The sequence below is a fragment of the Schistocerca gregaria genome, chromosome 11, assembly GCF_023897955.1.
Source record: "Schistocerca gregaria isolate iqSchGreg1 chromosome 11, iqSchGreg1.2, whole genome shotgun sequence".
Classification (NCBI taxonomy): Eukaryota; Metazoa; Arthropoda; class Insecta; order Orthoptera; family Acrididae; genus Schistocerca; species Schistocerca gregaria.
The window spans coordinates 27248061-27266497 of record NC_064930.1 but is presented as its reverse complement, the minus strand read 5'-3'; the positions used below and the strand labels follow the sequence as shown (position 1 = coordinate 27266497).

Sequence of the window (18437 nt, the reverse complement as noted above, 5' to 3'; positions counted from 1 at the left end):
TTAAACTGTGATGCACACATACCACTATCCACGGTCTCAGTTGTCCATTGCATCAGACAGCTCGCGATGCGTCGACCGTGAGGTATACTACTGTGTACGGCACACGACACGTAATGGGACGTGGAATGTTACTCGTCCCGAGAGTTGGCGGACGTGCATTTAATGTACGGTGCAGCAGGATGTAGTGCCTCTAAAACAACACAAGTGTGCAGAGGGTGCTTTGCCGATGGGTGTCATCCTAATCGGAAGAGGTTTGTCTCCCCAGATTCCGACTTACACCAACCGGGGTCATTCACGCTGCAGACTGCCACCCGAGATTCCCGTCAGAGACGTGTCCAAACACCTGACTTTCAGGAGGTGGTGTCGGATCATGTGGCTGACCCGTCAACCTGCCGTTGAAATGCACATTTTGTGGAATACAGTGCGGACAATACTGGTGGAACAGCTATTACAACCCAACCAAAAAGAACGTGAGAGAGCACTGGGATCAAAGGATTTTAAGCCCTATATTCACCTCTGTCAATAACCCCCCAGGTAAGCCGACAGCACTAATGCGCTGCTTCCTGGACTCGAGTGGGCGTGCCGGTCCCGGATCGAATCTGCCTGGCGGATTAATGACGTGGCCCGGTGTGCCGGCCAGCCTGGATGTGGTTTTTAGGCAGTTCTCCACATCCAACTAGGTGAATACTGGGCTAGTCTACACATCCCGCCTCAGTTACAAGACTCGCAGACATTTGAAACGTGTTCACACTATTTCAGGGTTTACGCTATTAGCTGGGGTACACCGGTTCCGCCACAGGGGGTTACAGGCTGGTGGCAGGAAGGGCTTCCGGCCACCCCTTTCCATTAACCGTGCCAAATCCGATCGTCACAATGTCGACCCTGCAAAACCTACAGGACAAGGCGTAAGTAAGAGAAGAACTAACTTCTGTCAGTGGATTATCCACTGCATGCTGTAGTGCAGAACTTCGTACAGTTACATTGTTCACACGTGAGGCCTCATTCGCCCGTAACAGTGTTTTCGACAGCCGTATCTGGAGTGACGACAGTCCCCACGTCACCCACATCTTTCATCACCAGCAACGATTCTCTGTAAATGAAAAGGTGGGTATTTTCCGAGACCACCTGACGCGACCCTGTTTGCTGCCTCCCCATTTGACGGATCCACATTACGCGGTGTTACTGCAAGCTGTGCGTCTACAGTTCTCCTTGACTGTACACTTGCTGTCTACGACAGAGTACGGTTTCAACTCGAAGGTAATATCTGCGAGCACTTGAACAACACGTACGGTGATTGTCAGACTGGAAGAGGAGGTCCTGTTCCCCAGTCATTGTGATCACCGGATCCCACACTTCTGGCCTTTTTTGTGTGGGGTTACGTCTGAACGTCGGTGTGTGAAACTCCTGTAGAAGTGGATGGAGACTTGCTAGCTAGGGTCCGAGCTGCCTGTCTTTCAGTACAACAGACCCTAGGGATCTTTTAGAGCAAGTGAGGCAGAACTCCAAGCACCTTTGCAACGCCTGCACCGAGAGGGCGGTCATCACTTTGAATATTTATTATGAGCTACATTGTTGTTATGTCTATGTCCATAAAAAAGTAAATGTGGATTTCCAACCATTGGCTCCCTGTCTCAATGTAATTTGTTGTGGCTCCACTGTCACCTGTTCCAATATGATGCAAAAGGCTCGAAACACCCTGTATACACTACCCGACCTGGTAATAACGCCATACGCGACAACATTCGTCCTCTCTGGAGGCTGCTCTCACTGTCACAGAGGACTGCAATTCCAATCGTTTACTACCTGCCAATGCTGTGCTCTTGTACAGAGTTACAGCGACATTGGGCAGTGTCTTCTAGGTACTTCATTTCTTTCATTCTTTTGTCAGGCACTGTATACTGTGTGAACGAGGTTGATGTGGGAATGGAAGGGCTAGAAGTATACAAAAAGGAAAATAAGTTGAAATTAAAGTCGAACAGAATGTGCAAAATTGTTGAGGCTTTCACGACCACTCGTTTGCATATTGCTCGATGGCTTTTATCTCGAGATCTTTGGCTGACATTTGTCTGATAGTTTTTCTGATGTTTTGCGAGCAGGAGTGGCTGGCATTGTCAAACAGAATTTCAAGCTTTGGTGGTGGGGATAAACCTTTGACTGTATCCACAACTTGCTCTTGCGAAACATCGTAAAAATCGTTAAATGAGTGTAGGTTGAAGATCTCGACACGAAAGCCGACAGGCGATGTGTAAATGGAACGTAGTTGATAAATACATCGAAAGATTGTGTTTGATTTTCATACCACAAATATGACCTCAGATTGTAACAAGGTAAAGTATTTTGTATGTCACCGACAGATTTGCTTTGATATAATTAAATTAATGTTAACCGAAACATCTTTCGGCTCGTGCCAGGCCTCGGGTTTTAGTTTGCAGAAGTAGTCTGCCGCATGACATTTTTGGCCACTGTAAGTAATCGCTCGTTGTGAGTTCCCATAAATGTTAGCAGTGTTAGGTACAGTTCCTAAGCAGGAAGCCAAATGCCAAAACCTGAATCGCAGAAACAAAGCTGATAAAATAAATAGAATCAAAATGTTTGTATTAAAAGAGAGGAACAGTTTCTAGCAGTTTTATATGGTAGCCAAAAGTGATTGTCATGTTACATGAGAACCAACTGTTACTAAGCCAAAATTTAGGTTATTACGAATACGGAACCTCCTTTCTGGTGCGATACTCCTGTCGGAGTGCTCGGACTCTATGTGATGTTCACAAAAGGAGTGGAGAATTCGGTAGGACTGTGCGACACTGCGGTCCCCCGATTCACCGGGAGACATAGCATAGTGTGACCGGGCGTGACGTGGCGTGGCGTGTCGCAGGTGCGTCCGCTGTCCAACATCCTGCCCTCGACCGCGACGGCGACTACAAACAGGCCGGCGGCGTCAGTGTCGACGCAGACGGGTGGCAGTGTGACGGCGTCCCAGATGAGCCAGGCGCAGGTGCAGACGCAGAAGGTGCAGGTTCGTAATTAAAAAAAAAAAAAGTTTTGGAAAGAGGGAGAGTTGCAAAAATAAGTCCACAGTGCCCCAGAAAGCTGTGAGAAGAGATGAAAAAAACTTACTGCCTGATTCCCATCCTTTTTGTGCATTTATTTATAACATACTGAGGCAGGGTTGGTGTCCAGTAATTAGCTTCTCCAGATGAAGTATCACTGCTGCCAACAGAGACACGACAGAGTCACACTCCATTTGCTACCATTCTACTCCCATAGATAATTAATTTTTTCTTTTCATTTGAATACTTTCAATTGCAATGTAAAGCATACATCGTGTACACAAAATTGTCAGATTATTATTTGTGCAGTATTTTATGTAATCTTACTATTGACGCTATATGTTACAATGTGCTAGTTTTGCCTAAAATATAGTTAGTTGACCGTCCCTCTACAATGTACCCCTCTACAACGTACAGGTGAAAATGATCAGACAGTGACAATTGTACACGTGTGTCAGATGCAAGTGGTAGGGGAGAAGCATATAGCTAAAAAATAATATACTTCATTCTTTCATAAAAGTTGACATTTTGCGCATAAAAACTGAGTTAGGTCATAAAGACCCAACTTTGTAAAGCATGACCTGGCATTTCATGTTGTTGATTGAAGATTAAGTGAAATTGAAAATTGAACTTGTTCCTGTAAGATCTAACCATAAAAGGGGCTGAGAGATATAACATTTTACTCACAAATAGGCCTAGCTCATTCGATAACTCTAGTTTTACCCTTTCCAATAACCAGTTTACTTTCTCTGGAGAAACAGTAACTAAGAAAATATTAGTAATTAAAATTTGGAGCTACCCAAAAATACTTTTGTTATTTAAACTTGTTTATTTCGCAGATTTGATATTATACAGGGTGTCAATAATTAAAACTCCAGGTTTAAAAATACTGTCCAACGAAAACCACTGCTCACGACGACGTCAAATTATTGGTGCGGGGTGGGGGGACTTTCATGGAACAGAAAAACAAAGAAAATAATAATAATAATTTAACAAAAATTTTAGCAGTAGATGGTGCCACAAGCATCTTAATGTTACTTGGGTCAACTACAAATAACAGATGAATTGCATTACAACAACAATAGTTCGAGTTGCACATTACATCGTCCATACTGTTCAATGTGCACGATTGCCCAAGTTCGGCAGTCGACAGTTGTGGCTCTGTTAGTTAGGTAAGCCCATCCGTCACAGCAAAGTTTTTTACTGTCCTCAGCCCAAAAAATGCACAAAAAGCAAAATGACATTGGTTTTTAATTGTCCTAGGACCAAGAACTGCATTAAAAGCAAAATAACCTCGACTTCTAATTGTCGCGAGATTGGTGCGAGACGCATTCACCTGTCCACTGTTTTCTGCCACAAGTTTGAAATTGAGAAACAGCACATTCCACAACCGATCAGTGTGTCTCAGGGGTCACATTCAGAATGTGTTGCACAATGGGTGCCTTCAGTTCAGCTACATTTCTAATTGGAGCATTGATCACAATGTCATTCAGATAATCCCACAGTGAGAAATCATGCAGATTGAGATCGGGTGACCTGGACAGCCGAGCTGTGGAGAAATGAACTAGCACGTCTCAAATACCTCTGCAGCAACCACTCTGCTGGCTGTGCAATATGTGCAGGAGCAGAGTCTTCATAAAAATGACCCTACACGGTACAGGTAACATTACCCCAGGACTCATCTCCTCAAAAAAATATGGCCCTATGATGAATGTCAGCCTGCACCACACAGTAACCTTTGCAGAATGAAGTGGTGCTGGTTGATGGACTTTTCATTGCTGATATTCTGCAATTCTGTGTATTGACGTGTCCTTGGAGAAGGAAATGGGCATCGTCTGTCCTGTCCACAGAATGTTCCACGACGATTCAGTTTCCACTTCCATGCGTGCAAGGAATTCCAGAGTGGATGTTCATGTTCCTGAATATGTTCTTTTTTTATGTATAACAGTGGAGGATATTTGGTAGGATTTTACGCACCATGCTCACAGCCATGACCAATATTTGGACAATTCCTCGTGCACTGCATGTTTGCACACCAACGCTCAATCCTTAAAGCAATACTGCTCTTTAAAATATGTATCATTTCAAATTTTGTAATTATTTTCTTCAGACTCTTTGCAGACATTGGACCAATGCCTTTTTCATACCTTTGAGTCTCCAGGACTTCTGCAGGTCTGGTGGTGCACGGTCACCGTTCCTGTCAAAGAGATTTACCAGCAGTGCACGATCCTTCACGGAGACGGAGACGGTTTTGTGCCGCTTTGTGCCGTACATCTTACTCTGGCTCTTGCAGCGCCATCTATTGGTCAAATTTTTGTTAATTTCGCCTCCCATTCCCCTCCCCTTCCACCCAATCAGTAATATGCTGTTTAAATTTGGTGTGATTTTGAGCAATCACTCTATTTCTACAGTGTTTCGAAATTGGAGCTTTAACTATGAACATCCTGTGCTTTTGTTGTCCTAATTTTTATGATTCCGAAAGTGTCTTTGGTTATTCAAATAAGCCACTAATTATGAAAGCACAGAAACTAGAAAAATTACAAACCTGAGAATTTTGCATGAATACCGGCAATCCACTGCGTAGGTAATGTAGTTCCCGATTCCAAAATTACACATATGCCATTGCTTGTAGTAAATTAGTTGTATTTTACCAATTTTAAAGAGTTTTCATATAAAAAATTAGAAGTCATCACTTTTCAGTGCAACCTTGCACAATACTGTACCTTATTGCTATATTGCTGCTGAAACTATGCTGAGTGCGGCAACTATGTTGTGCTCACATAATTTCACAGACAAGCTGTACAGCTCAATTCAATTTCATATTGTGTTTTCTTGCTAGCACAACTGATTATTGAAATAAACCTTCTCAATTATTTAATTATGTCTGAGTAGCCATTGTTTCTGTTTCTGAAAATGACTGTACACGGTAATCGTGTTCTTGACCTTTTATTTATAACACTGTGTAATTTGCATAAATCTTTGCATTGGTGGAAATTGTGCATTTGAATATGTCTGTGTATTCTTGTTGTTACTAGCCAATCCTGTAAGTATTTAAAATGTAGTGCTATTCTGCTGTGTATATATCTGTTTTTGAAAACTAGGTTACAATGAAACAGCAGTAACATGAGTAAAGGTTACAAATTCAGGGAGTTGTGGAGCAAGGCTCTCGTGCAGAATGTTCTTTGCGGTCAAAGACCGACATATTAGAAAATTGACGGACTTTTCGACGTAACGTGAAGGTAATTTCTTTTTTCTTCTGGGAGGTTGTCAATAATTATGTATGTGGCTGACTTTAACTTTCCTTAGTAGACTATCTGTACAGTTTTTGTAATTTACTACAGAATCATTGCTTTGTGGATGAACTGCACTTTTACATTGTGATATTTTGTTTTGTCACCTAGGTGTCAATTACTCTTTATTTTGTCACCATAACTGTTTCCGGGCTGTCACCCTTTTTCTTTTTTTCCCCAGCTGTTTGTATGATGACCTACCTTAACAGATTATTTTTTAAAAACAAATACAGTGATGCTTGCTTCCCAGAGACAAACAATAATTAAAATCACCGTAGTTCCAGGAATAAGCATAGGGGAGCAGATGCAACAATCTCGCACTACTGTCCTGACGAGATCACAGTGGATGCGATTTACCGTCACCTCCCTGTGATCTGCTGCAGAGTGCCGAGTGCGTACCTGCGTCGTGTGGACGGTCGTGACGAGTGTTGGTTCAGTGTAGTGTTGGGTGTTTGACATCACAGGTGAAGGGTAGTGAGAATGGGAAACCCTGTGCCAGCAGATAGCCTATTCCTCTCAAATAGCACTGACGGGGAAGTCTGAGCTCAGCGTCCCCGTCTGTCAGACGGGTCACCTCTGAAAGAGAAGGATGCCGACACTCGTTGAGGCACTGTGGAGAAGTTTCGGTCAAAACGCAGGACAGGTGGCACAAACACTGGCAACTGGGAACTTTTTGTTACCACCTTTCCTTCCCGAGAAGCGAAAATGTACTACCTCCGAGACTCAAACTGACATTCTGCCTATTCGAGCACTGATGCACGGGTGTGTGTTAGTGACCTTCGCTGTGGAGGCAGGTAGAAACACTAGTGCTGTATGGAAATACATGGTTTGATTTGGACCACACAGGCTGTTTTCTTACTAATTTTTCTACTCTACTGTACCCACATTTACTTTATTTGCAATAAATTCTCAAGTCCTTTGTGGCTTCACCTTCAGGCATTAAGGCGCATTTACCTAAATGACATACACCCGCAGGTGTATCTTGCTGCCGTACCTCGCTTGCCTCTCCTGCCTCTCCCCTATTAATATCAGACTCTTCTGTTTACTACATTAGAGGATGCTGTGGTACAGCAACAAGACATACTTATGGGTAAGTGCCTGGTGGAAGCCACAGAAAGGTTTAAAAATAGATTGCAACTAAAGCAAATGACAATAGAATACAGCCGGCTGCTGTGGTCGAGCAGTTCTAGGCACTTCAGTCGGGAATCGCGCCGCTGCTACTGTCACGGGGTCGAATCCTGCCTCGAGCACAGATGTGAGTGCTGTGCTTAGGTTAGTTATGTTTAAGTAGTTCTAAGTCTAGGGGAGTGATGACCTCAGATGTTAAGTCCCATAGTGCTCAGAGCCATTTGAACGATTTTTGATCAAATACAAGTGGAAAATTAGTAAAGAAATACCGAATAGCGGCCAAATCCCACATCTGAATGCAGTGCTACACATTTCTCGAGGTGAAATATGATATATACGGGACCACTAGTGTGTTTTTACAAACACTAGGGCTCGTTTATGACAAATATATTCTGCAGACACTATCTAAGCAGGTGGCCGTGAGCACGAACAGGCGAGAAATGAGCCAGTGGGGGGCAGGGGAGCAGAGAAGGGGAACGTGCCTCCCCTCACTGTCACAGAGCCGGCCGCCCGCTTCCGTGTCCTGCGCTCTTGCAAAAGCAGAATGACGTAAATGATCCCTTCCGGTGTCACGACTACCCGGTTCCAGCCCCGGGGTTAGTCTCTTCGCTCGCTTCACAGCAAGAAAAGGAAAAGATGAGCGACACGTGACACAGAGCAGAGTGTAGTACACGGAGCGTTCGGTAGTGGCTGCAGTGCAGTCATTTGCTGACGGTAGCAGTGATAGTTCAGGTCCGACCTCTACCGGTATGTTACGTAACCGTACATCAGAACTCTTCTCTCGGTAAAACTGCCACGTAAGGAAACACGAATAGTGCTTTATTTCTTGTATTTCACATTGAGTGTGTAGTGTTGCAAACTGGTGTGAGGTTAGGCTGAACACAGGAGTACCCGAAAAGTGTGCTAAAAGGAGGCACTTGGAGTTACAGGTGGTGATGTACATAAAACATCACCAGTAATGATGATTTACATCATTAAGACGAAATGTGTGCAGTGAACATTTCTTAGTGGTTGGAGAGAAAGACGTTAAGTATGGTCAATAATTATTGTCCTCTGATGGACACTTCACCATTTTATTCTTTATCCACATGTCTCAATATTGCTTGCACTCACTTCCCTTCCCCTCCTGTGGTCACATCATGGGAGGGCACGAAAATGCATAATTAACCTTTTGTGCCATAGATCACATTCAGATTTCGTCAAATGGTTCTCAACTGTTTCTAGTGGTTACAACCTGTACAAAAGAGCAAAAACTGTGGTTGTACTGTCCTCAAAAACGATAAGACCGTTTTTAATGTGGATGCAGCCCTACAGTGTCCTTAGAGAAGGGCTGAAACGTCCAAAGGTGTCACCAGTGTCACAAAAATGTCTTCCTGTTGCTCATTGTCATTTTCAGCTTCTAAATGCGTGGGAATTGACACCTCAGGAAAACGGGCAGTTTCATTGGTGCACTTCATGCCACTCGTCAGAAAACTGCACGATTTTGGTGCTGGACATCACAGTTCTAACCTCAGTCACTGAGGTGTCAAAGAGGTGAAATGTGACCTTTACAGCACATGAGAAGTCCTCGGTGGCACTGGGCAGAATTGTGGTGAAGTGTGACACCAGTGTGACTTCATTATCCCACATTACATTCCACAGAAACTCCTGAGACGTGCCTCTGTTCTTTTGCACGTATCGACACCTCGTCGTCTGAAGAGTTGTCGAGCGTGAGGGTGATATCGCAGGGTGCATTTGCACCGTTAGACAGGGAAGTTGTACACGTCTCGAGTTAAATTTCAGACATTTATGTCACGATTGGAGACAATTACAGGGCTTTGAAAAAGTGATTATTTAATTCTTTTGCACAGTGTACGAAAGGAAGAAAAATATCTAGTGTCTCGGTAGCAACGAGATAGCAACAGATAGTTTTATACAACCACCATCAATGTTAAGATTCTAACCTCACTCTTGTGTCGGCAGATGAAGGGGCGCGCCAAGCCGGGCCTGAGCAGAGTCTCGCCTGCACCTGCAGTCGCCCAGAAGGCCGACGCCGCCAACCAGACGAAGCCGCAGGGCGTCGTCCAGTCGGGCATGACGCCGCCCAAGTGAGTCGCCATCGAGGCTTTCCTCTCTCCTCTTCCAGCTCCGTCACCGTTCCTCCTGAACACGTTCTGTCGTAAAGAGTAGTGCTGTTGAGCTGGTGGCACACTGGAGTTCGCTGTCTACTTAATCTTTCCTGAGCTTTTGCCAGTAGCTGTACATTCTCCTGAGGTGCCCCACTTACTGCTGCTTGTTGCTTTTGATGAAACTAGAGTTTTTAAAATTAATTATTTTATCCCATTTCCTTTGGTGTGAAGCTCAGATTGATTGTCAGTTTAAAATCTTATCGCTTCAGTGTTTCCTCGTGAGTTCCCGTTGTCTCTTTAGTCTGTCACACTGAAATCTGAATCCTCATATTATTGACCTCTACTTCAGAATTGTTAGCTTTTCCATTGTGTACAATTTAACATACCGTAGAATTTTGAAACGCTGTCTTCTGGGTATAGGATTCTGCCGAATACTGCAATGCCCATGACACCGGAGAAACAACAACAACAGCAGCAACAGCAGATGATCAACAAAACACTACAGCAGCAGCAGCAACAGCAGCAACAGCAACAACAACAGCAGCAGCAGCAGCAGCAGCAAGTGATGCTGCAACAACAACAACAACAACAACAGCAGCAGCAGCAACAGATGCAGCAACAACCGTCACCACAACAGCAACAACAGCAACAGCAACACCAACAGCAGCAGCAGATGCTAGCCCTCCAACACCAGCAGCAACAGCAACAGCTGCAGCAGCAGATGCTGCAGCTGCAACAGCAGCAGCAACAACAGCTCCAAGCACAGGCGCAAGCGCAGGCACAGGCTCAAGCGCAGGCCCAGGCGCAGGCCCAAGTGCAAGCGCAAGTACAGGCACAGGCTCAGGCGCAAGCTCAAGCTCAAGCTCAAGCCCAAGCCCAAGCCCAAGCCCAAGCCCAAGCTCAAGCCCAGGCCCAGGCCCAAGCTCAAGCGCAGGCACAAGTGCAGGCTCAACAGGTGCAGGCTCAGCAGCAGATGATGCAGCAACAACAGGCACATCAGCAACAACAACAACAGCAGCAACCACAGCAACAGCCTCAGTTGCAACCTCAGCAGCAACAGCAACCACAACTACAGCAGCAGCCACAACAACCACAACAACAACTACAGCAGCAGCCCCAACAACAACAACAAGCACAACAACCCCAGCCTCTGTCGCAGCAGCAGCTACAGCAGCACATTCAGTCCAAGCTGCCCCAGATTGGTGAGTACACATTGTTTTGTGGGACACTCGCAAAACTTATTTACTCCTAGATAAAATTTGTCACAAATTATGTACAGGCTCGGACAAAACTAAGTAAACACCACAAGAAGTACCTGCTCGAACATAAATGCAGATGCTGGCCGAGCCTGCTGGTTGTACTGTCGTGTTTGACCTCAGGCACACCCGAGGAGTGTCCTCGATACATTTAGTGTCAGTTATGATCGGAACAGGTGATCTGTGTAGTTATAAGTGCACTGTGTCAGAGCTCGGTGCATTCGAACGCGGGCAAATTGTCGGTGCTGGTACGGTGGGTGCTCTCTTAACTAGGGTACCTTAACTGTTTGGTGCTCTGAAGACTTATAACCGTACACGGAACGCGGAAAAGTGTCACCTCGTAAGACGACGTGCGGACGGAAGTCTGCGACATGCGATCGTTACGGACGGTCATCGGAGACGATTGTAACAAAAAATAAAAGGACAACAGGTGAAAATTTGCTGCAGAACTGTACCGTAGGTCACACTCACGAATCCTGTCGGTACCTGAACAGTACGGAGAAAATTTCGTAAGGAGGGAATTGCCGGGTGAGGTGGAATTCCAAAGCCACTCGTCAGTGACGAAAATGCCCGTAAAAAGAAGATGCGGTGCTAAAGTCATGAAACTTGGACTCTGTAACAATTGAAGGGTGTCATTTGCTTTGCTCAGGTGAATCCTGTTTCAAACTTTCCAGCTTGTGGACCAGTTTACGTCCCAAGAGTGGAACGTGGTGGGGGTTCGGTGATGATTCGGGCAGCCATATTGTGGTGTTGTGCGGGCCCTGCGGCCGCTCTGCACAAGGTTTCATTAGTTTTGAGGATTAGATGACCGTTTCGGATGATCGGATCTGTCCCACGTTACAGTGGGGGGCTGAGTTTGGCCAGAAAATTAAACTGTCTGCAAGTAACAAATCAACTATACCCCAGTAAAAATCTTTACTGCCATTAAAATTTTAGATACTTTGCCTTTGGTGTAAATTGAAAGTAACCTGTCACAGGCAGAGCTGTTCTGCCACATCTGCTATTTTCTGTGCAATAGAAACTGCTGATAGTATCCAGAAATCACACTTGACATAGTCCTGTCCTTGTCAGACCTCTTTTCAGTTACACATAGAATATCAATGTCGTGTTTGGGACTCACTAATTCAGTCTGGACTAATTTATTTTTCAGAGACTGAAGATTGTGGTGTAATGGTTCATTATTCTGGAATCCTAACTTGTAGATGATATCACTAACGGAGCATTTCATCATTAATGGGACATTTGTTTTAAAAGAAATGTTTTCATAAAACTGTTGGGACAATCTTTACCACCACTAGATTTTGTAGTAGGTGATGTAAAATTTTTTGTCATATCTACTACATTTGACAGAAAAAAGGATTTCATGTCTTTATTTCAACTGTTTTTTGTGTTACAAGTTTTTTTGTAGGCTATTTGGATGAAGATATGGTGTTATATGATGCATTAAGCCAGTGCCACTGACTCAAAATTACTGATGTTCAGAAATAGTTTGCACAGATTGGAAATCTGTTCATTTCCACGTTAATCTCTTCATGCACACATTGCAGAGTAAGGAGTTCGTAGGAGTACAATTACACAGGTAACATTTCTGCACGTCAGATAACCTGAGTACTCATTTAGCTCTCTAAAAGCTACTGATGTTTCGTTACTGTATGTGAGCGATGTTTGGGCAATAATGGCATTAAGTCCATGTAAACTAATTGGTTGATCAGAATTATCGCTTGCATCAAAATACCAAAAGTAGGACCTTCCTATGTTGATACATTCCAAGTCTCAAAGGTTTCTCGGAAAGTTCGGGTCGACAGCCTCAGAACTGTGTCCATTCGAGGGTGTCGTGAGGCAGGGAAATGATGGAAAGTCGGCTGGAGTTAGGTTGCGTCTGTATGGGGGCTGGAGCAGTGTTTCTCTGATAATCCGTCATTGAGAAGGCCGTGTGGCTGGTAGCATAGTTGCAGTGCGGGTTACGGGAACAGGTGACGTGTGCCTTGATGTTTGCAATCCATTTTCTTTTTCAGCGTTTTGAGCACGTCCACATAAAAGGAAATGTCGATATTCTGTCTGGCATGTACGAACTTGTGGAGGATGATACCATTGGCATTGGAAAAGATAGTGGTCATTCCAAATGTTAGTGCTATCATTTTACAGATTACACACATTGCGTCCTTCACAGCATGTGTCTTGCAGCATCAGATTTCTTAAGATTTATGAAACAATGTGTGCTTTCACTTCAATGGTTTTGTGTTGTATTTTTAGACAAACTTTCACTGTACACACATTATTAGTTACAATTTATGCAATCAACATTAACATCTCCCTTATTCTATATATATGTATTACACACACTCTCTCTCTCTCTCTCTCTCTCTCTCTCTCTCTCTCTTGCACTCTACTTTTACATACTTTTTTTATGTGCTTGAGCTATTCCTTACCATGAACAGTTAGTGATATGTATCTGTCTTCAAATACCATGATTGCATTTACAGACAAATTGGAGTATTTTCAACTTTTTTACAAATGTGAAGAAAAGTGCCATTTGGTACCACAATAGCTACATCTCGGGGAAGGCAAACCGACAAGTACACAGTAGGTCATACCCAAACTGGGACCACACGACTCAGCTGAGCGTACGACATTGCCGAAATAGACGTGTTCTCCATGTTTGCTAGAGGCCTGATCTGTGGGTGTACTCGCATATTTGGAAGTGTAAACATTTTTCAGAGCCTGGCGAACCTCGCTTTGCCCACAGTGATGCCGACCGTGCAGACGCAGACGCAGACGCCGGCTCCCGCCGTGCTGCCGGTGGACACCCGCGGCCCGGCCACGCTGCCCGCCGCCGCGCCGGTCGTCGCTGCCACCGCGGCCGCCCCCGCACCCGCCCCCGCCGCCACGCCTCCGTTGTCTGCTGCCGGCCTGCAACAGCCTGTCGCACACGTAGGTGCACGCGTGCGCACTCTCCCAGCTCCCACAAGTTTATTTATTGGGGTCTATATAGTGGTAGGTGTGGAGGTTGTCAGTTGTCATCCGGTGGTGTTGAGTGGTTGACATGTACACCTAAATTAAAATTATTTGGTAGTTGCTGGGCAGTATCCTCACTCTGAGCTAATTCAAACTATAAGAACACACACACACACACACACACACACACAGTTTCTCTCTCTCTCTCTCTCTCTCTCTCTCTCTCTCTCTCTCTCTCTCTCTCTCTCTCACTGCGACAGTCCTGCCATCTTGGTGTTACCACAAAAAATGTCTGACAGCCTTGTCAGTCATTTTCCATACTTTGTGATATTGTGCAGGTGAAATGCTAACAGTGGGGCACTGCTTTCAAATAATGCAGGTGAACATAAGTTCTGGTGTTGAAATAACCATTTATTCTGCATTCCACATCATTTGTAAACAGCTGGCTGTTCAGACAGTGACAAAAGTGTGTAAAACTTGTGCAGCCCAACAAGGGTATTGCTCACTCTAGCCATGGCAGTGTACTCTTTTTTTTTTTTCTGCCATTGGTGGTCTTCGAACTGTGGCACAGCTGGTGAGGAAAGTAGACACTGTCCGTAGTTAGTCGCAATGAGTGTGTAGACTCGTGCAGGAGTGAGGACTTGAGGCATGTGGTCGCATTACAGACATTAATGAAGAACATATCTTAGGTCAAATTATTCGTGTAACTGGAAAAATAATCACTGGTAATCGACTTACATGTACGAAAGGCAGAATTACAATTCCAACGGGATGCACATAAGAGCTAGAAATCATATTGACTGATACTTGTAAATAAATTCCAAAATTATTGTGAAACTTTACTCAAATCAGTATTTTCTTAGTACATAGTACTAATGATGATCTTAATTGGGGTTATATCGGTTAGGACACCTGGTCACGATTATTGAAAAATGAATATGAACTATTGATGTGAGCCCTGCTAGTAATTAAACAGCCTGTTGGCTGAAAATTAATTATTGCGATATCGGTCTACAAGGCATTATGCAGTAATTGTTCACGTGGGCATCTACGATTCCGATCACTACTGCCAGATGCTCGAGCTGTTGCCGTTTGGAATCGAAGCAGCAGATGTTCGGCACGTGTGGTACACGCGCACCTCTCTCCCTGTCTTGCCTGTGCAGCGCCTTCCTCTGTCACTGTCCCACCACCAACTACATTTGCATGATTACTGGAGAACTACATTCCACACATTCACCTGAGGCAGGGTGTAGAAATAGCAATGGCACAGGACAGCTACACTGTCCCTGCTGCCTACGAGGTCAGTTCTGTATGTTTCCGGGTTATGAATGAAGGTGGCATCTTTTTTAAAACCCAAGTCATTTATTTTTCACCACAGCTCCTTTTTGGGATATGCACTTCCACTGTATCCTGACGAGTCTTTTTTAAAAAGAATCCTAGCACAGTGGACTCTTTAATGTTTCAGGAGCAGGCGCGTGGCGTATTATGAACACAGTGATGATAAGTTGCCTTTGATTTATCATATATTCCACTAATTTACAAAGTGATTACAAGTAAGATTTAAGCTTACGCTTAGCAATAGTTCCATATATAGTTACAGATTCTAATTTGTTACACTTGAATAACTTACTTGCAAATTAATTGTCTTCAACCTCGGGAGAGAGAGAGAACTGTTGATTCACAGTGACCTTTGCACACGTAATCATTACAAGAGCCACATCTTATTGTTGTAGGGCTGTTCTTTTCCCATCCACATCTACTATTTTAACTCACTGGTTGCTCTCATTACAAACATACGTGCTAACATCAGTTGCCAAATTTGGTACTGCATATATTTCAGTATGATGTGGTTGCACGAGTTGAAAAGGTTTTTTTTAGAAAAACTCGATGTGGGTGTTTCCCATTCTTCTGATTTGCTCAAAATAACACCTGCGCATTGATACCAGCCGCATTCAACAATGGGTGCTATACAGCCATTGTCAGTCTTTTTGTATTCGAGTTACTGAATATTTATTGCACATTTGGTAGACTGTATCAACTCCACCCTTTGTCTTACTATAATTTTGTATAAAAGCTGGATAACAGAAAAGTTCCTTGAACACTGGACCACAGCCATAATCCACCCACTCCACAAAAAGGAGATAGAAGCAACCAAAATAATTACAGAGGTATCTCTCTCTTAGATTGCACATACAAGATTTTCTCCAGAATCCTCTGCAAGGGGGTCAAAGAGGAAGAATTAGATGAATACCAAGGAGGCTTCAGACTTTGGAGAAGCTATGCAGAACAGATCATCACTTTAAAATTAGCCATTGCATAGTACAATAAACGAAATAAACCTCTTGTAAAATCCTTCGTGGACTTCAAAAAATCATATGACTGTATCCGTAGACCTTCACTATTAAAAGTTTGGAAGGTAGGAGATGATGAGGTACTGGTGAAAGTAAACTGTTGGGGTGGGTCACGTGGATAACTGAAATGATAGAGCACTTGCCCGCCTAAGGCAAAGGTCCCGAGTTTGACCCTCGGTCCGGAAACAGTTTTAATCTGCCAGGAAGTTTCATATCGATGCACACTCCGCTGCAGAGTGAAAATCTGATTCTGATTACTGTATCGTCACAAAATCGAATACAGTGTATTTGTTTACCATTAATTTTGATACTTTTGGAACCACATTTAATTGTTTTTATTGGACTTTACGCAAATAAATATGGAGAGAGGACAGAACTGTCAGTCTTGCTAGTGTATACCCGTTTTACAGAGTTTCTCAAACTGTATCTTCCAGTCCGCGCCGTCAAAAGCCTCATCTAGGTCATCGAATGTGGAGTGCTGTTCATGCGAGTTCTCCTTTACGCGAGCATTCGTAGTGTCAATGTAGCTCCTTTGGGCCCTTTCCCTTACCTAAATCCAAATCGGTCGTCAAAATTTCGTACAGAAAAGTGGAGTCGACAGTTCGGATTGACATGCGAAATGACAGCACTGACACATCACGCCGAGCTACGATCTTTAAACCTGTGTTTGGCTGAAGGTGACGGTGTACACAAATTTGAGAACACCGGCAACAGTGAAAGGTTTTAAACTGTGAATTGCCCGACACGGTGCAGGTGCAGAGCCAGCCGACGTTGGCCGTGCCCGCCACTCCGCCAACGGTGACGCCGTCGCAGACGCTGCCCGTCGCCGTCGCGCCGGCCGCACCGCTCCCGGTGTCCGCCCCCCTCGCAGTCGCGGCCGAGGACGACCGGCAGCAGGCAACCGTGGGGCCACCCACTGCGGACGTGCCCATCCAGGCGGCAGTCCAGCCGGACGCGGCCGTCGGCCAGCAGCCCATGGACGTCGACGACCCGGTTGCCGTTTCTGGTGAGTGAGAGTGCGTGTGCCGTCTGGCACCCCTGCAGTTCGGTGGGAACTCGCCCGCACCTGTCCGCTGCTCGCGGACCTGTGGTTAGCGTCGCTGCCTCTGGATTATGGGGTCCCAGGTTCGATTCCCAGCTGTGTTAGGGATTTTCTCCACCTGCTGACTGGGGGTTTGTGTTGTCCTCATCGTTCAGGAAAATGGTGAGGGTGAACTGTGAAAGATGTTTTTGAAATCACAGTAAAGGTTATTAGAGATGAAGGTACTTACATTATGATTAATAATTTTGACACTGTACAGTCTTTTCCATAAATTTCTGTTTCATAATTTTGTATGTTTTATATAAAAATTCTATTACAATTCTGCATTTCTGTCATCGTGGGTTTTGTATTACTGATTTCACTTAACAGAATTATGTATGTACAGAATTTCAAATTGTACAGTTTTGTAATCTTGCATTAAAAATATTGCTGTCTGCTGGTCAGTAAACTGCTTCGAATGATTTTAGAAAATGGTTAATAAATATAGAAGGACAACACAAGTTAAAATGTATTGTACAGTACATTAAAATAGAGTACATCTACTCCTGTATAAAACTGGTACTGTAAACTCCCCTAATTGATATTGTATGAAATCTAATGCATTACAAGGACATTTGACACACACAAGTTGCACTATTACTGACCTTGAAGAGTTTCTGTAGACAAATGTCACGCTTAATGCAACATATTGAGTAAAGTGAAGCTGAACTATCAGTTTCCTCACTGTGAGGCTTGTCACATTTTTGAGGCATTCTCAAAGTCTCATTTCATGTTGCAGTTATGTCAGAATGATCTGATTTGACTACATTCTGTTATGTATGTATATTTTTTACTGTTCCTTCTGTGCCCAGATACATGAAATTAATAGTTGAGGGATGACTGTAAGACTTGATCTTATTGTCTCTCCAATATTTGTATGACATTTTTATTTCTATCTGTGCCTGCTAAATTTTTGTTATTGCCCCCCACCTCCCACCCCCACTTCTGTTTTGGCCGACCACAGGCTGTGCAACAATTTCAGTTCCTTTATATTAACCCGTTTACTCCCTTCCCCTCAAAACTGTTTCATCTTTTCACCACTTGTCTTTCTTTTTTGTTTCTTAAGATCAGTTCGCACCTCTTCGCTCCCTGCTTTTGCTCAGGAAGCCTTCTAAATTTAATACTTTCCTTTTAAAAATATCTCTTTCTGCAGTTCTGCTTTAAAGTTATCTATTTCTGAATCTTTTTTACTCTCTCAGATTGAGCTTATTGTTAATTTAT

At 44.0% G+C, this 18437-nt stretch overlaps 1 protein-coding gene across 5 annotated transcripts in view; it reads left to right on the top strand.

Moving 5' to 3' along the window:
* The window catches only part of LOC126295501 (uncharacterized), a 305004-nt gene that overhangs the window by 249819 nt on the left and 36748 nt on the right, over nt 1-18437 (top strand). For all 5 annotated transcript variants that reach the window (XM_049988079.1, XM_049988080.1, XM_049988078.1 and 2 more), the window contains 5 exons: nt 2873-3013; nt 9428-9552; nt 9994-10775; nt 13576-13760; nt 16889-17141. In XM_049988079.1, the coding sequence (XP_049844036.1) occupies nt 2873-3013; nt 9428-9552; nt 9994-10775; nt 13576-13760; nt 16889-17141 (1486 nt within the window). The remainder of the gene's footprint in view (nt 1-2872; nt 3014-9427; nt 9553-9993; nt 10776-13575; nt 13761-16888; nt 17142-18437) is intronic.